This window comes from Caloenas nicobarica, chromosome 17 (genome assembly GCF_036013445.1).
Source record: "Caloenas nicobarica isolate bCalNic1 chromosome 17, bCalNic1.hap1, whole genome shotgun sequence".
NCBI classification, from domain to species: Eukaryota; Metazoa; Chordata; class Aves; order Columbiformes; family Columbidae; genus Caloenas; species Caloenas nicobarica.
The window spans coordinates 5636413-5661205 of record NC_088261.1 but is presented as its reverse complement, the minus strand read 5'-3'; the positions used below and the strand labels follow the sequence as shown (position 1 = coordinate 5661205).

Sequence of the window (24793 nt, the reverse complement as noted above, 5' to 3'; positions counted from 1 at the left end):
TCGAGAAGTTGAAATGACTTTCAAACACTGGTAGTGGGGTTAAATATGGTCTTCACTCTTATACATTTGAGCAAGTGTCTTTTTACTATGGAGAGACTTTTATATCCTGGGTTTTTAGTTCTATAGAAAATCTGTAAACTTAACATGGTATAACCGTAAGGAATGTTGATAGTATGTTTCTTCTTTTCCCTTAAAAACTCAAGAAAACTTGTTTTGAAGTCAGCAGTAAATATGTATGTCCTTGTTGTGGCAGTGTGGAAGGTGTTGGTTTCTAATGTACCACATCTAAAGGAAAAAAAAATTGGCCACCGCAAAACAAAAAAGCAAGGATTTTCTTCATATTTTCTTGAGGTACTAGCAGAAGAGCCAGTCGGAGAAGTAGTAGTTATAGGAACGGTTTCACACAGTGTCCATGAATTGGAATAATGAAACTACATACTTGTGCCAACTTCCAAGATTCAGCAGGCAGCCTCCAGTCTTGTGGTCCTGCTACAGGTGATGCTGCTCTTGGCCCACCCTGGGATGTTGCAATAAGAAGTTTGCAAACTAAGTGTTCCGAGCTCTTCTGTGAGTATCGGCACAATCTAGTCCAGCCTAGAGCCTGGCCTTTAGAGTCCTCTAGAACTGGTGTGCAGCCCGAATGGGACCTTGCTACACTACATTAGTGTCTGAAGTAGTGTTTGCACATTAATTTACACATTGCCCTACCCCAGAATATCTCAGGCCAGTATCAAAAAGGTTGAGATCAAATTTGCCCTCAAGGCTACTATTACTGTAGTGCATAGCGACAATTTAATATGAAGGAAGCCCTTCCACGCTGGAAGGTAAAACCACATCTACCAGCGCTACTTCTGGTACTGTGACTAAAATAGTTTTAAGCAAAGTTCAGTTGTAGTAAATACCCATCTAACATATTGCACCTTGCTGCTGTAGCTTGATTTCTGTACTGTATTGGAGTATTGGGTGGTTCATACACTTCCTGAACGCTGTGAACTCTCAGAATTTCTCAGCCAGCCACATACATTCTGTCCAGCAAGAGAAGCTTTATAAACATAAATTGGGCTCTCGTGTAATCCTGTGGACAATTTGCTGTGATCTGAGTAGTGTAGCTGTTAGGGGAGTATAACTGGAAAACCTCATTTGCATTGGAGGGATGTGATGTTCATTTACAGTAACTTGGATTTTTTAAGTCTTCAGTGTTGATTTGTATCATGTGACTTTTTTTTTTTTTTTGCCATAAACAGATACCTCACTCAGAATCTCTAACTTCAGCTCCTTGAAACTCTGAATATTCATTTTACTACCTGGAAACAGGAAGCCTACAGACATGACTAAGTGTAGGAAACCAGTGTTTCTGATCTGCTTTGTATCATAGTAACTATTTCAAGTGGGCTAGAAATTGCATTAGACTTGCAAGACTTGAGTCAGGCATAAATATTATTTAAACAGGAATTTAATGAACAAGTTCAGCATAGTAGTCAGCCACTATACCTTTTGATTTCATTTTAGAAAGAGGGTATGTGATTTTATTATAGGAGGAAGACAACTTGATTCATTTGCAATCTTCCAGTATCTTTCTCTAAGAACAAATGCAGCTGATTTGGGCTGTCGTTGGCGGGTAAATATTCCTTTCTTGTTCCCCAAAACACGTGTGATCCCTGTAGAGAAGTTATAAAATAAAGCAAGTATATATGAAATGCTCTTATATCTCCTGCTGTGAACTGTTACGATGTATGTACTAAATCAGGTTAGGTGGAAGAGACCTATGCACTTTCTTCTACACATAGTCAGGTACAACGGGGAGCTTGGCAGATGTCATTTGCGTCATCTTGGCAAGAGTAATTGATGTAACTGAGCAATATAGCTGCAATTTATGGTATTTACAACTGGTAAGTTGATGACAGTTAATTCAGGTGTGCCCATTAACTTGATTGGTGTTAGATTTACAGAGGATGTTCCTTCTGCCATTAGTTCCACCTTGAAATCTGATGGTGAAAATGTCAGTTACTGTTTGACTGTACTGTCCTTTAGTGGTGTCTGTATCCTTTTTGCCTATTTTAGTTTTTGTAGGAAACTAGAGAAGATGATCGCAACATGTAGAGAGACTGGAATTACATATGCGTGTGTGAACTTGTCTACATTTTCTCCATCCTCCTCTTTGATATTACTTTTCTGACAGCTGCTCCACAATGACATAGCTTTCTAATACCTGTATTGGTGCTCTGCAGGTTATTCTTCATAGTGTTTCTCTGCCTGGAATTCCCACTGACTGTTCACCACCCTAACTCAATGTAGGTGGCAAGTGCATAACTGGTTCCTTACTAGGTCTCCTCTATTGCTAAACCTCTACTGAGTTAATAATACAGTATTTAAGGTGCTCTGATACTAAGGGCAGTTGTAGATAAAATATGAAGCAAGTGAGATACATCCCTACCAGCTGACTGAAGCTCTGAATTGAGGATGGCCAAGAAATAAAGTAACCTGGGTCTGCTCACAACCTTCCTTTGCTTCTGCCCTAGTGCAGCATCATGTCCTGGGTGGGACATGTGGGAGCTCAGGCTGGAGAGGGGACACGTTAAGTACAGGCAGGACCTTCCCTCTTGGCTCTGGCCATGCTGGATTTTGCCACCTTGGTAAGGAGAGGCCCCTTTTGACCTACCCTACAGCACAATATTCTTTGTGTATCTTCAACCCTTTTAAACTTGCAGGGAGGATGGAGAGTTGTTTAGGATATAAATATAAGCTTACCTTGATTAGTCATGAAATCAGCAAAATTCCATATGAGCTCCCCAATCACATACTCTTTCCTCTTTTTGTCAAAAACAGAATGGTACTCTCTTAGCAGGGCTTTCTGGTACTCCTCGCTGAACATAAGAGGTGGATCCTACAGCCAGGAAAAAAAAGCAGCCTTGAATGAAGGGGACAGTTAAACTCAGCAAAGGCTCCCTATGTTAACTTCCTATTTACCAGGAACCTGCTTCCTGAAAACAAGCTTTACAAATGCTCAGTCTTTTCATTGCTGCTGCATTAACAATGGCTGGTTAGTGATGATTAGCAACTACTGAAATTATGGGGGAAACGCACATAAAATACAAACGCAATGCCAGATATATTCTACTTGGGGGGAGTGTGTGGTTTTGCTTGCTCATGGTGCTTTAAGGTACAGGACTGTGCCACCCCTTTGGAGCAGGACAGCATCATGAAATGAATGTCCACCCTCCAGTGTTGTATCTTCCAGTTAAGCATTTTCTGTAAATGCCAAAGTACAGATTTCAGAGCGTTCAGTGCTTTTATACAAAGCTAAAAACTTCTCTTTAGGTAGAATCTAACCTTGGGTAGTCAGTGGTAAAGCTCAGCGATTTCTGTGGAGCAGGATTACAATCCTGGAGTCTTCCAGACACTTACAAGCTAATGCATCCCAAAAGGTTCGATGGTACCATCTCTTCTAATTAAATTTTGCTGACTGTTAAGAAGAGCAGTGCTTTTTTTTCCACCTAGGGTGTCTATAACACTTACACTGTGAAGTCCGGGAACTGAATCTGCTCCATATTCACTCTGGATAATGGGTTTCTGGTAGGTTTTATACCAGTTCTCAAACTGTGTTGTGAGTTGTAGTGGAATAATTTCCAGATGGCCTGGGTCGTGATACCAGGAGAAGTAGCTGTTTACACAAATTACATCCACATAAGGAGCCTACAGAAAACAAGGCGAGAGTATTTTATCATAGAACTGAAGGCAGACAACCTTCACTCATAAAGCTAAATCCTCTTTTTGGTTCATTTCATGGAATACAGTTTCATTACATGTGAATAAAGTCTTTTCCCCATCACTCAGGCCCTCCCAGTGTGACGTCTTTCCCAGAAAAAAAAGCAGGATAAATATAACAAGCTAACAGTGTATTAATTTGGCATTTTTCTCGCAGAATTAGGAAGTCAAAGCAAAGAGACAAGATCAACCCATTTAATTCTCAGGTTTCTTAGAAGTTTTTGCGTTTCCAAGATGTCTCTGGCTTGCTGGTACACTTAGATGTACTTTGAGTATTGGAATGTGATTATTGAGTTAGTGGTCAAATATTTTGACTAGCAACTAAATTTGTGCATCAGTGGTGCAATACTAAGCATTCTGCAAGCTATATGCCATTTCTACCACATGAACAGTATGATAAAAGGGCACAAAGCCCACTAAAGATGAAGCGATGCTGTATGTAACTTGTTCAATGTTCTCTTAACATGTTTTGTAATAAAAGAAAAAAAGTTCTAATACAACATCAGTGTATGAGATCTGTTCTTTGGGTTTGTTTTCCTGTGTCTCCCCAAGCAAGTTGGAACAGGCTTGTGGGGATGGGATGTCACAGTCTGTGTGTGCACACCTGAAACAGCGATAGCCAGGACTAAAGCCACTGGTTTTATTTTCCTGGGGCAGGGAGGAACAGACCCCTCAGAGTTACACAAGGCCGTTCCTGCTAATTTTAGGACTGCTTGAAAGAAACACTAAGTATAAACTGTACCAGGGATGTGGTAGATATGTGCTTACAAACTCACCTGCTACAAGTGTTTATTGTACAGTAGTGACAAGTATACTAAAGCGATCTTGGAAAATTAAAAATTACATAGGAACTACCCTGGAAACAAATTTATGTATGTTTAAGATCCTTGGTTCATCCTATGGCCACAGACATCCCAGAGAAGTGCCTTTTGGCTATTTCTATAGCTCTAGGACTTCAATGATGAAGCTGGAAGGGCTCTTAGATTATTCAACATGAACAGACATCTGCCAAAGAAGATCTAGAGCAGTTTAAAGCAGGAATTAAAGCAAAGCTTCCTTCCTTTAGACTTCACAAGGGCTGTTAGCATTTTAAAGAGGTTTAAGCTTTGGTTAATTGCAAGTGAAAAATCCTGAGCATTAGTAAACACAATCAATGGAACAGCAAAACATGACAATGCTAATGGATTCCAGGGGATCTGATCCTGCATACTTCTTCACTCAAGACGAACTGTTCTTCTGTCTTAGATTTTTTTTTTCAGCTGCACTACAACTACAGGACAAGGTGCTAGAAACAAAAACGTAAGTTTTCTTCTGCGTCTCCCTGTTAAATACTTCCAGTAAACTGGGGAAAGTTGGGGGAAAGTACCATAAACGAAATGATAAGAAGAGGAAATGTAATGTATGAATTAAAAAAAAAAAGCTAGAAAATAAAGTGAACTTACACCAAGATCAAGAGCGTAATTAGCATCTGTCACAAAGGTTACTGGTCTGGAGGGATCGAGAGCTTTAGTGTGAGCTATCACTGTCCTGTTTGCAAACAGTAAAGCAGGAGTTCAACAGCATGGAGAAGCACGGCCCCATTTCCCCAAACTCTCTGTCCTTTCACCCCCCGCAGACATTTGGAGCTGCTTTTGGTTTAGCAGGCAGAGTACATTCCATTAAATACTGCAGGATACTTAGTGATCACCTGCCATGAAGTGCCTGCAATTCTAGCCAGTTCTGCAGGAGTATAAATATCATGGCAAAGAGGCCTTTATCCATCACAAAGTTGGTTGCTATCCCACCTGAAAAAAAGACCAGAGTGAAAGTATAATATACCAAATGTGGGCATGTTAATTTGTGTGTTGGTGCCAGCAGCTTGGAAGCTGGAGAAGGGACAGTGAGTTTGAAAATGATAAAAATGTGAGAAGTGCAGTGGAAATTCTCTAAACAACTCTTGCAATGTGTTCCTACAAAAGCGCAAGGCAGAACAGTCAAAAGTTGGCTGCTTTTGAGGAAACCTTGATTGAGGGAGATGAGACAGAATGGGAGGGTTAAGCTCTGCTGCTACCTTCACATTGCAGGGAGGTTGTGGATCATTCTGAAGAATAAAAATTCATGGTTACCTCTTAATGCGCTTACAGCTACTAGGGACAGCCTGCTACCCCATTACAGAGATGACTCTTGGCTATCCAAAGCTTAAATCTCTTTAAAAATAAAACCAGGAGGTCTGTAGGGACTTTAAGTGGTAGCTTTGAAGTGGGGTGTCACAATACCCTGCAGAACAAATCACTAGCACTCGCTGACGAACCTTCTCTTCAGAATTAAAGGCAAATTATTTTACAGCTTTGCTGTAATTCTAAAATAATTTAGCACTCGTCTTCCATTGGTAATGGGAATATCCTGTTCCCATCAGGTCTGCTTTTGCTTGACCCTTAGGTCAAGCAGAGATACTCAGACCAAATGGACTCCTGGTAATTTGTCAGAGACTTACTGGTTCAGAAACAACAGGTTGAGACCGTTGTGTGGTTCTGAGCATCAGTTTAATGCATGCAGCAGTTATGCTTTTAGTGTGCATCTGTGGGTACTGTTTCAGGGTTCCCAAAAAAATGCTTGCCCGCTCTTTACTACTTCTTTGGGCCATCCCAAAGGAAGAAGATGGCATCATCTCCCAAGATTCAAGCCTGAGCTCTGTGTACAAACAGGCGCACTTACTTGAAGTAGTAAGCTGCTGGGGGCAGCTCCGATGCCGGCTCGTTGGCTACTGACCACATCACGACCGACGGCCTGTTCTTATCCCTGCGGATCAGCTCCTCCATCACCACAAGATGATGCTGCAAGGACTTGTTCCCAAAGCTCTCACTTAAAGACAAAAGGACATGAGACCCGGTGAGGGTATAAAATCCATCCCCTTTTGCCCTTCCCTGTGAAAACTCAAGCCCCTGGGGTGTATAAGCACAGCTGAGCCTTGACACTGAATGTGGCTTCTGCCCTATTTCCCCAAAGCGCTGCCCAGTTCAAGGTCGTGGTTTGGGCTCATAAATTGAGCCAGACCAAGTGACGTGATGGCCATGTGGCAAAACGCCCTCCGGTTGCCCAACCTCACTGGGCACACGTGGTGCAACAGGCTGATTTCTAAATAGAGCAAAGTACGTCCATTATCAGGACAACGGGCACTGTGGATGGGAGAGGGACGCTTTCAAAGCAGCTCAGAGGAACACAGAAAAAAGGGGAAGGGTCTTTCAAGCAATTGCTTACGGTATTTTAATGCCCACTGCCGGACACTCGTCGATCACCACGATGCCGTAGGCATCGCACAGGTCCATGATCTCCTCGGCGTAGGGGTAGTGGCTGGTGCGGAAGGAGTTCGCCCCCAGCCATCGCAGCAGGTTGAAGTCCTTCATGACCAGGGGCCAGTCGAAGCCTTTGCCACGGATCTGGAGGGGGGAGAGAAATCACGCCCCATCACACTGCCAGGCCGCGGCTTCGCCTCACACCTTCGCTGGGCACGGCCGCTTCCAGGCCCACACCAGGGCATTTCCAGCCCTGGGCACCATTTCTAGCGACTGCGCCACCTCCCCGTGCAGCATCTGCCTCTCTGAGGGCACTGCTGTAAGGAACATTTAACAAAGGGATGTTGTTTTTTACAAAACTGAGAACCTGGCGCCTGACCCCAGCGAGGGGGAAGGACTGAGAGACACCAGACTACGAATCCTTAATGTAAAACAAAGTCTCTTTGAACTAATCCCAGAATGCATACTGATACCTGTATTTAAAAAAATAATCCATCTAGGGGGAAGATAAGCCAAAGAGCCAGGAATCCATATTCTAAATAGACCGATAAAGGGAAGGGGGTTGTTATAATTAGATGAATGAAATATGTAAACATCGAGTAGTCTGTAAACCCTGCAGTACCAAACCGATGGGGAATGGGGGAGGGAAATCACAGCCAGGATTTGGGGGGAGATATAAGCAGTGGCTTTTTGCCCTATTCCGTGTGCCTACCTTTAGGTAGAACACCCGCTCTTGCAAAATCGTTATTAAAATATGCTTTGCTGAGAGATCCTGCCCGGGCCTATTATATTTGCAAGGTAATTTGTTTCCTACACTGCCACACGCGCAGCCAGACCCCGGGTGTCCGCAGGAGCAGAGGGGATGGAGGCAGCAGCCAAGCTGCCGCCCGCCATTTCGGGGCACCGTCCTCTCCCTCCCTCCCGCCACAGGTGTGACCCATGAGGCAGGCAGGGGAGGGCCGGCTGAAGGCGGCCCCGGCCGGGCAGGGCTCTGGGTGTTCCTGTGCTGAGAGTCTGCGCCGCGGGAACCGCGAGGGAGGAGGACGAGCCGCCCCTGAGGTGAGCGGCTTGGCGCCTCTGACATGGCTGCGGGGCCGCCCTGTGGCCGGGCTGCGCCTCGCAGCCCAAACCTCCGCGCCGGAGACTTTGTCCCCGGCGTTTCCCAGGGTGGGGAACCTGTGAGTTGCTATTTCTGACTGGAAGTCGTGCCCGGGAGATCGTTTAGCTCCTCTGCCAGCACGCCTGGGCTGGCCCGTGTGCCCTGAGAGGGACGTTATGATTACAGCAGGACTGGACACGGGGTCGCCTTTAATATCCCTAAATTTCACTCCAGCAGCTCCCAGCCCGGGAGGAGGGTGTGAGGAAATAGCGCCTTTGGGTGAGAGGGGAGATGAGTGGTTGCTGCCGCAGCGGCACAAAGTGAGGGGACGTTTTGAGGAGCATTTGAGGGAACCGGGGCTGTTCAGCCTGGAGAAAAGGCGGCTGAGGGGAGACCTTACTGCTCTCCACAAGTACCTGAAAGGAGGTTGTGGCATGGAGGGAGCTGGTCTCTTCTCCCAAGTAACAAGCGATAGGACAAGAGGAAATGGCCTCAAGTTGTGCCAGGGGAGGTTTAGATTGGATCTTAGTTAAAAATTCTTTATGGAAAGGGCTGTCAGGCATTGGAAGAGGCTGCCCAGGGCAGTGGTGGAGTCACCATCCCTGGAGGGGTTTAAAAGGCGTTTAGACGAGGTTCTTAGGGACGTGGTTTATTGCCAGAGTTAGGTTACGTTATGGTTGGACTCTATGATCCTGAGGGTCTCTTCCAACTGAAATGATTCTATTTCTGATTGGAATCCATGGCTGGGAGACTGTTTAGCTCCTCTGCCAGCATACCTGGGCCGGCTATTGCACCCTGAGGGGAGTGTTATGACTATGGCAGGGCACGGTGTCCCCTTTAATGCTGGTAAACGTTCCCCCCAGCAGCTGCCAGCCTGGGAGGAGGGTGTGAGGAAACGGCCCCTTTGGGGGAGAGGGGAGGCCAGAGCGGTTGCTGCCTCAGCAGCACAAAGCGAGGGGACATGAGAGGCTCCCACCGTGGGTGCCACACACTTACGTCCGCGTCCTCGTGCTTGTTGACGCCGTGGAAGTAGAAGGGCTTGCCGTTGATAAGGAACTGTGTGCTGGTGACGTGGATGGTGCGGATGCCGACCGGGAGCGTGTACAAGTCCTCCAGCAAGGCCCCATTCACCTGCGCCTGCATTTTCACCTGGATTTCCAACGGGGAGGTACAAGTGACACACTGGGCTTCACAAGGATGTGTCATCTGCTCACATGAGCTACGAACTTGTGCCCCTGGAAACTCACAGCATCTCATCTGCCCTAATTTCTACACCTAAATGTCACTACTCATCCTTAACTCAGAATTTTCCAGGCTCATGCTATTGAAGCTGAACTCCCATCTTCCAGAGTGGGAAGAAAGTTCATTGCATGGCAAAGCACGTGGCAGAGGTTGGCAGCCTGCTCCTCAAAGACTCTCTGCTTTTGCAATATCTCCTCCCCTGCACCATCTCAAATGCTTCCTTTACAAGGGATGGATTGGGCCGTAAATGTGAAGGGCAAGCATCTCAGAGTCCATGTGTGCACCCCAGGCATGCCCATCTCTTCTCATCAACAGACCTTTGAGTTCAGCATCAGCTTGATTTGATTACTGCATAATCAGCAATGCCACTCTGGTCACATGAGCAGGATTGGTGGGAGAAGATGAGTATGGAAGATGGGCCATATGGCAGTTCCTTAACCCTATTAGACATTCAGAGAGAATGCACGCTGAAAAGAAGAAATGTCACCATTACCTCTAAGGAGTAGCGGTATCCAGGGTTCTCGTGCATCAGGTAAGGCCACCAAAGATTTGGGTTCAGGACTTTGAGCACTCCAGCTGGCCCATCGCCTGTAGCAACCACTTTCCCTTCTTGGTCACGTAAACTCAGGGACAAGGAATAGAGTGTACTGCCAACAACTGACACCTGATATCGCACCATTGCTGGTTCAAAGGAAACAAAAGACAATCAGAGACTGCCGTGAAAAGAAAAATATATGCATCAAATATTGGAGGGTTTTCACATACAGCAGCAGTAAGAAATTAGGGAGATATAGAACAACAGGGTGGCGTGAATTGAATGTAATAGGCATGACCTCTCTGTCTTGAGGTTCAGAAGTTCCCAACAAAATTTATATATCACATAATTCTGTTACTTAGAGATAATCCTGCTTTAAGTGGCAGGAATACTGCCCCAACTGAGAAATTCTACTCTGAGAAACACCTGATCATCCTTTCACTTTAACAGTAGTCTCTTGCAAGCACTTTTTTTTCTTATTGCTTAACTCTTTGCCGTATTCTTGCAGCTGCTGAGCTGTGCAACGGACCAGCTCAGGTTCAAGAAAAAGCCACTACGAAACAAATTCAATCAGACCTTTGCAGGATATTTTCTCTGCTGCCCTTGTCATCTCCATTTGGAGCCTGAGATAGCTGCTGTAATTGTTCTGGACCTACCAACATTGTCTGATGAAGCAGTTGTCACGGTAATGTCATCTATGTAGACAGAAGGAGTGGTGTAAAGCACAACTGGGCGATGGATTCCAGCATAATTAAAGAAATCAAACCTGATGTTCTGTACAAAATAATTCTTGGGATACCTGAGAGAGCAAGACAGGAGAAATGGCTACGTTATGTTTCATTACACAAGAACTGAAGGCAGCATATGGATGCTTGCAATGTAAAAATAGACACTAGCTGGTAAAACAGTCTTTACATCAGGACGAATCCATCTCTCAGTAGTGCTACTGCTGCTATGCTGAAGGGAATTACCAGTTAACAAACATTTAATGGATTGAATAGGTTTGATCCTTCAGGATAGCTGATATGTGCAGCTTCCAGCTGAATTCAAGCTTCTCAAATCTGCCATTGATTCAGCTTGGCAAATCACTTAACCTCAGTCCCCTTTGTATAAAACAGATGCAACAACTCAGTGTGGATTCCTCATAACACCAAAGCTTAAACTCCTCCCTACTTGACTGCATATTTCAGCATAAGCTTGGGGGGGTCTTATGAACCATCAGCCAAATAAATTCCCCTTCTCTCATCCCTGGGATACGTTCAGCAGTACAGTGCTTTACCAACTCACCTCGTTTTGTCGTTCATGTACTGAATTGTCCCTGGAGGCAGTGTGTGTGGTGTCAGAGTGTTGTTGAGCGCAACGGTGATGCGGCAGGGGATCCCTGGGCTGCCCTGGACAATGCTGCTTATATCTGCTTCAAAAGGGAGGTGCCCCCCTTCGTGCTCCATGACTTGCACTCCATTGACCCACTGCAAGAGAAGACACCTGTGAGCCCAAGGGGCAGGGTTATTGGTTTGTTTTTTTTTTTTGTGGCAAGCAGAGCGGGGAGAAGGGAAGGAGCCCAACAAAGGGCAGTTGGGAATCCCAGTAACACTGAACCTTGTTCTGGGCTCGTACTCCCTGAGGGGTCGGTCTGGCAGCCCTTTCTTTACAGGGAGCTAAGTCTGGGTCATGTACAAGCATCACTGAGAGACACGGTTTTGGGCAGATACTGCAGCAAGGAAATATTTTGTTTACTAGTCCCGATATTGGAGGATCAGAGATGAGAGACTGGGGAAACAATGGCCAAGTTCTTGGCTGGAGGAAAACAGCCAAGAGTTAAGAAAATAGCAAACTGATATAAAATCGAGTCAGATGTGTTTGCTGGAGAAACCACAGGACAGATCTTAGTGCAGCGTCAATTTGGAAACACATGGACAATTTCCTGTGCAGCGTACCACAATGGAGTAGTAATGGGCGCTGCCGAACCGGAGCACCACTCTGGTGTTGAAATCCTCCTGAAGCCAGCGGAGAGGAAGCAGCACCTCTTTCTCGTACCAAACCCAGCCGATGTAGTTCTCCAAGCTTGGGTCTTGAGTGATATCGTTGAAGCTGGCAGGCACTGGCATGTCAATCACAGGACCAGTCTGGCAGAAATTGCACAGAAAGGGAGATCACTTAAAAATAGAGATTTTACTGTCTTGGCAGTCCAACCTGTACAGCTGGAGGTGTCCCCTTCTGCTAACAGCCTTGCAGTCCCTTTGCAGAGTGGAAACACTTGGGGAAACCTCTTTAGAAACCGGTGTGGTCTGTCACAGGTCCTGTCTAAGTCCTTTTTGACACCAGGTCCAGGAGCCTGCCTGTTCCTACAGGAAGAAGCTGCTCCTGTCTTTTTCCCCTCCTGATTTTGGTAGGGAAATGCTTTTATTCATGGCTCTAGTATTGCGGAACTGGAGAAGGGAAGTGGTGGAGTCACCATCCCTGGAGGTGTTTAAAAGGCATTTAGAGGAGGTTCTTAGGGACATGGTTTAGTGCTAGAGTTAGGTTAGGTTATGGTTGGACTCGATGATCCTGAGGGTCCCTTCCAAGTGAAATGGTTCTATGATTCTAAGGGGAAAAAGAATAAATGCCCAGGTCATTGTTTGAGCCTGGGACTTCCCACAAACTGGGTATTTTGGGCCAGATCCCCCAGGGAAGGTCCACGGAGATTGTTTGGGATGAATCCAGCCTTTCTCCCTCCCTGAATGCAAGGCACATTCCTTAGGATTACAATGGAATCAATTCACTTGCTTATTTTTAATATAAGGATGATAGCATTATAATACATTTGATACTGCAGTAACCGGATGCTGTTGCAAAATAGAGCTGTGCATTTTTAGCACCTGCTGCACTGGGGTTTTGCGTACGTGAGCGCTGCAGCATCGCACAGCTGGAGCGGTTCCCCTTTCCTACGGAAACCCTTCCATGGAGAGCGGAACGAGGAAGGTCTGTTTGCCCAGGGCTGAGCATCACGTGCGTGGCCGACTCAGCATCACACTGTACCAGCACTGCAGAAAATCCTTGGATGGTGAAGTGGATTTTCCAGTATCCAGTACGGGACAACCTTTGACTGGGATGGCCGTGTGTGTGTGTCTCCTTCAAGGAGATTCTCTGATGTCTAAAGTAGGTTGAGCGTACACATCTCAGCCCCACGTTGGGGAGGCATAGTCCAGGATCCCTCTCCTCTGCCTGTCTCTTTACAAAACTCCTAGCAGCACAGCGTCTTTCAGCTCTTCTCCTTCCACAATTTGGGAAAAAAATGGCCAAACGGCTAAAATAGAAATGTTGATGGGCACATAGATTTTATGCATACAATATGTAACTTCTTTCTTTTAGTTAATGGTGTTAATTTCATAACGGATTTCGGTTACACTAGGACTTGATTATCTGCACCAGGATGCTCTGAAGTAGATAACTCCAGAGTGCCCTTTTCAGGCATGTTTTTATTGATTTTATGCTGCTGACCACAGGTAAAGGTTGTGCAAGGCCAGCGTGGCTTTGGCAGCACTGGAATTCCTACGACAGCTAAAGGTGGCTGTGGTTCATTCACATACTTTCTGGCTTCTGAGCAGAAGCGGGATAATCAGACACTGCTGCCATCGATCGGTAATTAGCCTCTTAATAACCCCTCTGCAGAGCAATAAAACAAGTAGCGCAGGGTGGGGGGCAAAGAGCAGCCGCTCCGCGACCCCGGTGGGGAAGGACGGGGAAAAAGGTGCTTTCGGGAGAGGAAGGGAGCCCGGTTCGCAGGGGAGCCCTTCCCGGGAGGGGAGATCACCCCGCTGCCGCCCGCGCTCCGCTCCCGGCCCCGCCGTACCTGCCGGAGCGGCTGCCGGTACCAGCGCTGCACGAAGCCGGCGTCCCTGCCCGGCGAGAAGTCGGCGCGGAAGCTCCAGAGCCCACCGAGCTCCTTCCGTTCCCGGGACGGGGTCTCCCGGGGGTAGAGCATCCCGGCCGGCGGGGCCGCCCGGCCCAGCGCCAGCAGCAGGAGCAGCCAGCAGCCCCCCGCCATGCCGCCGCCCGACGCTGCCGCCGCCATGTTGGTTGTGGGCAGTGCCCGGCGGCGGGGCCGGTCCCGCCCCGGTGCGGCGGGAGGAGCCGCTGCAGGGCCCGAGCGGGGACAGCGGCGGGTGTCGCACGGGGCTGGAACACCCCCCAGCCAAAGCCATCGGTATCCTGGCATAAAAACACTTGCAGGCGTTGGGCTGTGCCCAGGCCTGCTGGATTATTATTATTTTGGGGGGGGGGCGGGGGTGTTAGGTTTTATTTTATTTACTTACTTGCTTTCTTTTATTTTCAGAGTCACTTGTTGAAGTGGGAGGGCAAGAAGTTATTGGAAAAGGCAAAGAAGAGTGCTGATGGCCACATGGCATCTTGGGGACAGGCGGGAAGATGATCTCTGTGTTGGAAAACTGTATCTGGACTCATCTGTGAAGCATGGTAATGTGTTCTATTTAACCCATGTCCCTCAGAACTTTTTTTAGGAACAAAGCAGGATGGAGAACAGTATCACAGAGGCAAGCAAGGAAAGAAATGCCATCTGATTGATTTTCATTTTACAGTACATTTATTTGAAGTCTGTGTCTCTTTTCTAGATGAGAACAGTACTGCTGCCCCAGCTGGGCTGGTGGCAAATCAGGGCATGTGTCACACAGAGGAAGGAGGTTGACCTGGGACCAGGCAACCCTGTGCTTTGGTGTAAACCAGAGCCAAAGGTGGTTTTGTGATGGGATGGGATGACCTGTGGGTTGACCTGCTGGCGAAGTCATCCTACTGCTATGCAAGCTCCACTGCCAAGAGGCGTTTGGGTTTGTTTTTTATTTGTTTGTTTTTTTTCCTGCTAGAAGGCAGGCAGGGAAACAAAATCCTAGGAGGAGGGCAGTGACAGCTGGAGATGTGGCATCTATTGTAGATGTTGTACCAAGCATCTCTCTTTGTGGACATACACAAGTCTCCCTCAACACATGCACTGACACTTCTGCTGCTCTCTACCTACCAGCTCCCCAGAGCTTGACACCCCATAACCAGCACCTCAGCGACATTCACACACCAGTGGACATTTCCCCAAGCCTTGCTAGGGCCAAGGAAGCCCAGCTCAATCTTGCCCCTCAGAAGAAAGACAGAAGACAGGAGTTTCAGTGAACTACAATGCACCCCAGTGTTTATTAACTCCAGATTAGTGTGATAGGCACAACGCTGCATCCACGGGATATCTCCCCACACTCTAAGCTTGTTCCTTATGCCTCTTCAGCAGCTCCCGCAGCTGCTCGATCTGGGCAGACACGCTGCTCTTGGCAGTGCCACCCATGGCCGTGTACTGCTCCACGCTGTTGACAACGTTGAAGACCTGGGAGACATCGCTGCCAAACAGGGGGCTGGGGAGGCAAAGAGAAGAGGTGTGAGTGGAGAGCGCTGGGGCTGGTGGCTGCTTTATGTGCTCAGTGCCTGCAGAGAGGGTGAGGGAGCGGAGATGGAGCCTTTTCCCAAGGGGAAAGATCTGCTGCAGCCCTGCTTGTGCACTTGGAGTGCCTGGCAGCTGCTGCTGGTGGCAGACCAAGAGTCAGCTCTGAGGGGAGACTGATAAGTTTGGAGTGAAACTCCTTGGAGGGCTGGTGCCTCCAGCTCAGGGTATGAGTCTCTTCCAGTCCCTCCCAGTACCGGCTGCCCAGGTCCCACTGGAGATGAGTGGCAGTGATGTTGTGCCCCATCAGTGTTTTCTGGCCCATCAGTAGCAGCATCGATGTTCAGGCCAGGAGGATTTGGGGAGCTGTCTGGCCCAGGCATTTTGGGGAAGGGCACCATAAGGAGGCCCATACAAGGGAGGCTGATACGTGCGTGTTGAGGGGAGTCTTGGCAAAATAATAATGCTACAAACCTGATGCTCTTCAGGTCATCCAGGCTGAGATTATTGAGGGTGATGCCTTTAGACTCGGCAAGGTGGACGGCCTTCCCAGAGGCAACGTGGGCTTGTCTGAATGGCATCTGCAGTGAGAAGCGGAGGCTGCAGTCAGTGACCAGGCAACTGGGGTGCAGCCTCAAAGGAAAAAATGGGTGTGCTCTCGGTTTTGGTTGGTTTGTTTTCACTTAGGGCAATGCCATGTGAATCCAGGTTTGCTGACCCAGACTGCTCATCACCTGGGGACAGGACAGAAGGCCTCATCTCAGGCCCTCGCTGAACAGTGTTCTGCATCCAAACAAATCATATCTCCACGTCTCCCTCTGATACTTACTCCTTTACGAACCAAGTAGAGAGCCAGGTCAGTTGACAGCATCTCAGGGCTCAGTGCCTTCTCCATGTTCTCCTTGTTGATCTGCAGGAGGAGGGCCAGAGGGAGACATTATCATAAGCTCTACTTTGGAGATGCATTAGCACTCACAGTGAGGGGACTTAATCTGGAAAGTACGTGGCGCTAAAAGGACCCTCTGACCTGCTGAGTAGCTGACAGTGGGTGCCATAATGAGCAGTATGAGTGATGAACTGAAGAGCCTTCATCTTGAAATGAGTCTAGAGCTCTTTTGCCTGTATTATTCACAGAATGTGTCCCTCAACTGTGTTCAAAAGGTGAAGTCTTACCTGGAGGGTAGAAATCACTCCAGTGGCAACCTGGAGCACGGCATTCAGGGTGTCCACAACATCAAAGACGGCCTCCTTGTCCTCCTGTGTTAGAAAAGAGATGGAAATGGCTGTAAGTCAACCTGATGCAGCCCAACAGCCAAAGCATTTCAGCCAGCAGAGCAGCCTGTCATCCCAGGGGCTCCTGCTCAGGCTGGGGTTTCAGCTGCAGCATGTTGTGCCTCAGCCCCTTTCTCAGCACCCCACACACAAGTGGGGTCTGTGCAGGGAAGGGCAATGGCAGGAGTGCTCAAGAGCCGAAGACGGCTGTGTGTGCTCAGAGAGGTGGTGTGAGAACTAACATCTGTTTTACCTGCAGATCCTTGTTGTAGGTGCTTGGAAGTCCTTTGAGCACCATGAGGATGGCAGCCAACTGCAGAGAGAAACAGGTGAGGCAGTTAGTTCTGGGGAGAGAAGCATGTTGCCCCAGCAGAGGCTCAGAGCCTGGACTGGGCACATTGCTTTACTCAGAGGCAAGAAGGGGGAGGACTCCTCAGCCCCAGTATGAGCAGTTTCCCCATCCTGGTTCTTTCTTTAGCAGGCTCACCCGTCCAAACACACGACCAGCTTTGCTGCGGATCAGTTCCAGGCTATCGGGATTCTTCTTCTGAGGCATCAGGCTGCTGCCCGTGCTGAAAGAAAGGTGTGTGAAATGTAACAGTGAACAAGACTCCAGTCCCTACAGGTCATGCAACATATTGACCCAGCCCTCCAAACCCAACACATAGGTTCCACTTCCCCAGACACTTTTTTAGAGTGTATGAGAACAGTGCACTGAACTTCTCATGTTTCCCACATCAGAGCCTTTCTTTTGCAGACTTGTCTACAGCAACTTCACAGTCCCACCTTCCAAAGAAGCAGCAAAAAGGAGGCTTCCTCCAGAGAAGCCCTTCCTCAGAGAAGGAGGGCTGTGGTTGTGCTGCCATGAGAGACAGGAAATCTCCTGGGATTGCAAACCCAGTTAATTAAGGAAGGACTTTGGCAGGCATTGCCAGCAGAGGAGGAAGTTCTGTCTGCCAGCAGTTGCTGGGGAGGGGTGTCTGCTGAATGCAGACTTGGTTGTGTTACCAGAATCAGAAATACCTGGTCGTTAGTGAGGAGTGTTCACCCTAAGGCTGCCTTTCTTCCAGCCTTGTAATGCTGTGTCAGCCTTGTACAGCAGGGAGACCCCAACCACTGTCTGACTCTCTCAGGTGGGGATAGCTGAGGAGAATTACTCCCCAGAGACGAGAGACCTACCTGTAAGCATCAGAGAGAGTCAGAAATCCAAACTCGCTGGTACTATAGATGATGAGATCTTCAGCCATCTTGCTGAGGTGGATCATCAGCAGGGTGGCAACAGAGAGGAATTCCACTGCAGAGAGGGCAGGAAATCGGGAGGTGAAAAGGTGCTTTTTTGCTTGACAACCCAGGGAGCCCTGACTAGAGTTTAAACACGAGCAAACAGATTTTCTGTATAATTACTTCCTAATGAGGGATTTCAGTCCCCTTGTTAAAGGAGTTCAGCTGGAAAGGTCTCAGAAACCTGCTTCTGAAACAGAGGTAGGAAGATGTGATTGGGTTGTGCTTACCCACAAAGTCTCTCTCACTAACGGCATCCATGCTGTTGAGGCTGATGGAGGCAAAGTCCAGCTCTGTAAGGAAGGGATGGACAGAGGAGATCAGGCTTTGCTGGTCTGGAGCTTGCACGGAGTGACTGCCTCAGCGTGGAGGTGACCGTGAGCCCTCGAGCAGTCCCAGGAACACACACATGCGGAGCAGGGTTTTGTTATTAGCACCAGGCAGGCAGTGTGCAGCAGAGGTGGCTCTGGTTATGCTCCGACCATACAAGCATCTGCTGTCTCATGGTAGTAAAAAGCCTTCTGGCTTACCGAGTCACTAGGAGCTGCCTCCCACCTGTGTCACTGAGTATCAGAGCATACTCATTTTTTGTATTTATTACCTTCCATCCCTATGTTAAGGTGCTGCAATACATCCAAAATAACATCGGGACAATGTATCAATGCTTCCCCAACTCCCAGGTATGAGTAGTCCTGTGCCTCTCAGTCATAGGGAGATACTTACCACTACGCAGAAGCTCTCTATCTATTTCCAGTGGGTTGCCAGCCAGAGCACCACTGCCAGGGGAGAAAGAAACAGAAGTCATGCCTCATACCTTGCACACCCCAGCCAAAACTGAGGTCTAGTAGGCAGAGATGACACGTCTCTGAAGATTTCCCTCCCAAGTTCATTCTGGTGTGACACAATGTGGCCTGAGGCTCCAAACTCTGGACTAAACCAGAAGTTCTCTTCCAAAGAGGGAGCTTTGCTTGATGAAAACCTTGCAGTTCTTGATTTTAAGAAGGGAGAAGAACAGTGTCTCGGTGGCAAGTCTTCTCTTTAGAAGACTCCCCTCTTTGGTGAGAGAAGCAGGGCTTGTGACCTCGCAGCTCCGCAGCACATACAGTATACAAACCACAGTGGTTCACAGGCTGTAAAGATCTGCCTGTTAGCCATGTCACAGGGCAAAGTGTGGCCCAAAGGATTACACAGAAAATAAGCTTTACCTTCCCAAAGGCAAGATGTTAATCCTCCTCTTCACTTCTCCCAGGCGTTCAGAATCACGGATGAGAGCAACAGCGTGGCTGGGAAAGGACATGAGAAGTGAAGCTCCTGAAGTCAGAAAATGTCACACGACCCAAGAGATAACTGTGGCCAAAGGGAGTTGGCCTCCACTCAGTGCTTAGGTCTTGGGTTTGTCAGAGCCACACAGGAACACGAGGAGTTCCTGTTCTAGTTTGCAAGGTTAGCTCTGGTTTGTCACCCACCGCTGTCCCCACAGCAGGCCCCAAGGTGGAGAAGGCTTCCTGCAGCCCAGTGTGCAAGGTGGTTACCTGAGCAAGAACTGGCTCCATCTGATGGGCTGAGCTTTCTGCAGGTGGGTGTAGCCAGGGAGGATGACATCGATTTCTCTGCATGTGAAAGGAGACAAAGAGGTGAGCAGCAGCTGTCAGGACAGAGGGCAGTGGCAGGTACACGCCAGGGTTTTGTGGTAAGGTGGCAAACAGAACTTCTTTAGCTTGTGTTGTGCAGAATTTGGTCTATGTGTTCCTGTCCCTGTCACCTGCTACCCAAGCACACTGGGTTTAGATCTCCCCACCCTGCAGTGTGGTGTGTCTGCCCTTGGCCTCCCTGGGAAACTGCCTGGTCCAGCAATCCCTCTGTGGCAGGCAAAGCTTCCCCAGCCCACCACTGGCTGGGACTGTGATGTGTGGGGAGAGTTAGACAGGGGGTTAGCACAGCTGATCTGGAAAACTACTTACATGGCAGCGCGTTCCACCAGGGTCTTAATGAGCTGCAGGAGATGAGTGGAGATGACAGAGAGGGAATTCTTCATGAACAGCTTCAAGTCAGTCACAACCTGTATGAGATTGGCCACAGTCAGTCAAAGCAGAATGTGACATTCTTAGTGACCAAATGTTGTTCAGCAGAAAGCCTTGGCGCATTATCCCCTCCTTGTTCTATGTGATGGGAAGTGACATGTTTCTCTTACCAGATACATCCCTGGTCACTGATTCATGAAAGCTGCTGTATCTTGCTTTTCATGAACAGAACCAAAGTCCGTTCTTTTCAGTGGACTTTTCAGGTATTGTCAACTTTGGATCAGAAAATCCCCAAAGGACACAAGTGAGTCATCATTAGAAGGACTGATCCTGAAAGATGTCTGGTACTCAGCCAGTAAAGTAATGGTTTCTGTAGGCTTTCAAAGGGATGTCAGTGGAAGTTTGTGGCCTTATAGCACCAGGATGCAAAGCTGCAGAGCCCGTAGCCCTGTGCAGATGAGTCACTGCAGCATTGCTGGTTTAATGTCCTAGGGAGTACATACTGGAGAGAGTCAGAACATGTGAAAGATGGCATAAAGAAATTTGATTAAGAAACTGAGATGAGGGAGGGATAGAGAAGGAGGAAAAACAACCAGTTCTGTACATACCTGATCATTCCTGCTTCTTCCAGTGTGCAGCTTTCCAGCTATGTCTCCAATCAGCTCCTGAGGACAAGAGGAGGATTTCTGTCAGTGTCTCGGTATTCTAAGGAGGAGACTTCATGTGAGCAGATCTGCTCCCTGCCTGGAAGGGACTCAGCTCTAGGATCCTGTGAGTAGCCATGGGATCTCTTCTGTGGAAGGGCAAGTTTGGGTTCTACATTTGTACAGTGCCTCTTCCACAAAATGGGTCTTGGAGATACTTCATTGTGCGCTTGGGGTTTCAGTATCAAAAGGTCCAGAGGAATTTCACAGTGAGAAAGAGATGCACGCACTTAATGTCAGGCAGATCTAGCTACAGAGGAACAGGAACAAGAGGTTAGGGGACCCAAACCTTTAGTCTGCGTTCGTTGGCAGTGTGGATATCCTCATCGGTTGGGGTCACCACAAAGACTCCTTTAGACCATTCCTCAGAGATCTACAAACATCAGCAGAAACACCAGTCAGCCACCGCTGTTACCCTGCTGCGCGTCAGGGCTGTAAGTGTCCCCAGCAAACAACAGCTTCTGCTGTCCCAATGGAAATCAAAGTGTTAAATCTCATGTGAGCTCTGGCACTCCTTTTCTTTCAGGCCATCTGCTCTATGCAGATAGTCTATACTGCACTGGTGGGATCCATCTCTCTACCCATGATGATCCTGCAGTGTTATAGCTATAGGAGGATTTAAGCAATGCAATGAAAAAGTGAGCTGAAATGTCAGTGATTGCTTTAGCATGGTCCATAAAGATTTTCCTATAAAAATATTGTATAGAGTCACCATTGTCCATGGTGGGTGAGCAACAACAATGGATATTTTAAAACTGCTTAGCTGCTGATTTATCTTTACCCCTATACAATGCTATATGCATTGCCTCCTACTAACTCAGGCAGGCAGACTCAAAAGGATCCCAAGTGCCAGCAGAAAAGGAATATTGCTTATTCATACTGAAACAATTCCTGGTGAATGTTCAGTGTGAAGAGAATGGGTGGGCAGGTCACACTGAGCACAACTCACCAAGGCACCAGGGTCTAACCAGTAGGTCATGAGGACTTATAATGGTGCTTTTTAGAACAGCAGATCAGGGAGACTACTACAGATGCTGTCGGATAAGAAGCCATTTCTTCCAGCATGTACAACAGTTTCTGAAGGAAATAAATACCTTTTCCAGGCCACTCAGGATCTTTTCCAGCTCACTTTTAGGTAGGATCCCAGCCTTCTCCAAGGCTTTGGCATAAGCCATGCTCCCCTGGATATCAACTTCAGCCAGTCTCTGATCATAGGTAATGGAAGCATTGAGAATCTCCATGACTGGATCTGTGCTTCCACTGAATCTTCCTCCCCAAAGTTTATCTCCCTGAGAGAAAGGAAGAAGTTTATTAAAGAGGCCTAATAACTTCAGTTATGGTCCTATGCATGTAACATCCAGTGATCTGTTTGATTGACAAAGAGTTGTAGGCCAGCACAAGCCACATTATGAAGTGCTTGGAGTTACCATTTGAAGCATCTCCAGAGTCCATTATGTGCTTGCAAGCTTTGGCATAAGGTGAGCATAAAACTGGTTAAGGTGCAGACTCCAAAAAGGAAGGTCTAGATACCTTTCAGCATCGAGAATGCTCAGAAAAATAATTCAACAAAAAGGTTTTAAAAGACATAAAACCAAAAGTTGTTTTTCCACCCAAACCAAGATTCATATAGTAACCCCACATACTTGAATGTGTCATCTGTATAACGACTTCACTGGGTGACCAAAGGCAGGTACACAATTCCAGTTATGCATCACAGCAGGGGTGTGTAAGCTTTTTTCACCAGTGATTCAGCAACTGAATGGATTCACTCGCTAAGAGCTGTGTATGTCACTTGATCAGAAGTTTTTTGCTTGTCCAGGTAAGACACCCACTGAAGCTCTAACTGGCAAACTCACACTGAAGTGGATTTGAATTTTACTCATGCAGATACCTTACAACTTATCTAAGATTTCAGAAGCAACTCCCCAGTGCTAGCAGGCACAAAAAAGAAATTGCAGGACATTTAAAAGAAGGGCCCAATATACAATTGCCATTACAGAATGGGTCATAATTGCTGATCTACTTGGTTTTTTTAAACAGCTCTGTCAAATCTCCTCTCATACTGTGCCCTGTAACTACCATGGACAGCAAGAAGCTGGTGGGACAGCTGTAAACTAATCCGTGCCAGAGCTTTATCAGTCAGACACAGTACTGTTGAGTAACCTTGGAAACTTTTTCCCTAGCGACTGTCTCCATATCTCTGCTGATCCCTGCTGAAACAACACGCCTGAGAGGACAGCAGGAGCGAGCCTACAGAGGTAAGAGTGTTGGCATGTCTTTTTTGATATCTTTAAGGTAACTTTGTCGGAAAGCTTGAGGGAAGGCAGAGTGGGGAATCAGAATTGAAAAAGAAAAGTGTTAGAGGTCCTCAACGTGCACCTGGTGCCCACAGGAGCACGGTGGCATGGGGGATGCTAAATTAAAGGCCAGTGCCAGAAGCCAAGTGCTTGAATGGGGAACAGGTATATCCAGGTATAACTTCAGTATTATGTGTTTCCATTAAAGAAAGAAAGTCAGCAGAAACCTTGCAACATGTACATATTTGCAATCAGTAGAATCAAAACTGAAAGATTAACTTCAGCTCCAGGACTCTGGTTAGAGAAGTGGCCAGTACAGCGTGGCAGCTCGTGGCTACTTGTCTGTAACCCAGAGCAGAGGAGGCCGGAGTTGTAGCAACCGTTTGGAAGGCAGGAAGCATGACTTGCTAAGATGATAGTCACGTCTCGCCTACCAGCCACAGAAACTGAAAATACAGCTTTTGTACATAGAAGTGTTTACACAAGCTGCTGTAAAGCACCTCCCGCCTGAACACAGGTTGCCAGGAATGAAGAACACAGGTTGCCAGGAATGAACCGCATCGCTCATTCGTCTCTCCCAGGTAGAGGGAAGAACCTGAAGTAAATGGCAGCGACTTGGATTTTAACTCGGTTGAGCTCATGTCTGTCAGAGCCCCCGCCGGAGAAGCAAAGTTCACTCTCACCTCTGCTGCCATTTCGGACGGCGTTGTGCTCGTGTGCGCAGCAATCCCCGCAACTGGTACAACCTGCGGAACAGCGAGGTGAGGCTCGGCTCAGCTCTGCTCCCGGTCCCGCTCCAGCCCCAGGCCCAGACCGGGCTCCTCGCTGCCCGCCCGGCCCCCTCACCCCCTCCGCGGCGCTGTCCCTCCCGGTCCCTCCCGGTCCCTCCCTGGGCTCCGCTTTTACACGCCTGGGAGCGGGGCTGCCGGCTCGTCCCGCCCCGGCGGGGCGGGGTGTCCCCGGCGTCGGCCCCGCTCTGGTCCCCCCCTCCCCTGGTCCCACCCCGCTGTACAGGGGAGTTTCTGCTTTGCAGGAGGGAATGTGCTACTATGGCATGTTTTTTTCTTTCTTCGTGCACGGTCAGAGGCCTTTGAGGGAGTGCGGGATGTGCGTCCCAGTTTTCTTGTCCCCTTTTGGGTTTTTCTGCCCTTTAACCAGCCCTGTTGTCACAGGACCGTAGGATAATTCAGGTAGGAAGGGACCTAGTCCAACCATATTTCCTATATTCTTCTCTGTCCTACTATTCACTCCCTTTGTGTGTCGCAGTCTAGGGCACAGTGTGATTGTGTGGTTAGGGTGCGCTGCTTTCTGTAGCAGGGAGGACACGGGCAGAGTGACATGACCAGCATCAGCCTGGCTGTGGCTACTCAGCCTGAATGAGCAAGTACCTTTTGCAGCTGGGTTTCCAGCATGTTGCCTCTAGTACCAGTCCAGAACAAGGCTCAAACTCTGTATCTGGATTCATAGCCAACTATTAATTCATTGTTTCTCAAAAATTTCCTCTTACGATCATTTTTTTTCTGGGGTGATGTCTCTGTTCCCTTTCAGACTTCCAGATGCACAGAGCATCATGCTGTCTACACTACTCTGTGAACCATTTTGTTGCCAAGTTCCTTCCTCTTCTGAAGTCCCTCATTTTTAATGTTTCTCTTACCATGTTTATCTTTTATGAATGTCTTTGTCTTTCTTCTGGGCTTTCACAGGAAGTTGCTGCAGATTTGGCAAAATAGTAAGGACTAGATTTACATCCACAGTGAATCGTATACAAGGAGAGGCTTTACATCATGGTGTTTGGAGTACAGGCTTGAGATTGCATGCTCTGTGCACATGCCACATAGCCAAAGATTGTACATCTGTTTGAAGAAACTACAGGAATTGCCCAAAGC

General features: G+C 47.8%; 2 protein-coding genes across 3 annotated transcripts; both read right to left on the bottom strand.

Moving 5' to 3' along the window:
* Positions 1–1435: 1435 nt before the first annotated feature.
* Positions 1436–13970, bottom strand: GUSB (glucuronidase beta). Its single transcript, XM_065647029.1, has 12 exons — positions 13749–13970; positions 11851–12039; positions 11201–11382; positions 10570–10712; positions 9872–10059; positions 9133–9285; positions 7003–7181; positions 6460–6606; positions 5208–5292; positions 3517–3693; positions 2749–2884; positions 1436–1658 (listed from the first exon to the last, which is right to left on the bottom strand). The coding sequence occupies exons 1-12, from the start codon at positions 13968–13970 to the stop codon at positions 1501–1503; spliced, it is 1959 nt and encodes a 652-aa protein (XP_065503101.1). The 3' UTR covers positions 1436–1500.
* A 1185-nt stretch (positions 13971–15155) lies between these two features.
* Positions 15156–23602, bottom strand: LOC135995648 (argininosuccinate lyase-like). Of its 2 annotated transcripts, none has more exons than XM_065647113.1 (16): positions 23585–23602; positions 21705–21899; positions 20900–20983; positions 20515–20571; positions 19847–19944; positions 19418–19495; positions 19091–19168; positions 18609–18661; positions 18116–18178; positions 17784–17898; positions 17092–17176; positions 16858–16917; positions 16506–16589; positions 16162–16242; positions 15807–15913; positions 15156–15306 (listed from the first exon to the last, which is right to left on the bottom strand). In XM_065647113.1, exons 1-16 carry the CDS (start codon positions 23600–23602, stop codon positions 15156–15158), a joined length of 1407 nt encoding a protein of 468 aa, XP_065503185.1. The 2 variants fall into 2 exon arrangements, with proteins under 2 accessions (XP_065503185.1, XP_065503186.1); XM_065647114.1 differs by having other exon boundaries at positions 23591–23602.
* Between the last annotated feature and the right edge of the window lie 1191 nt (positions 23603–24793).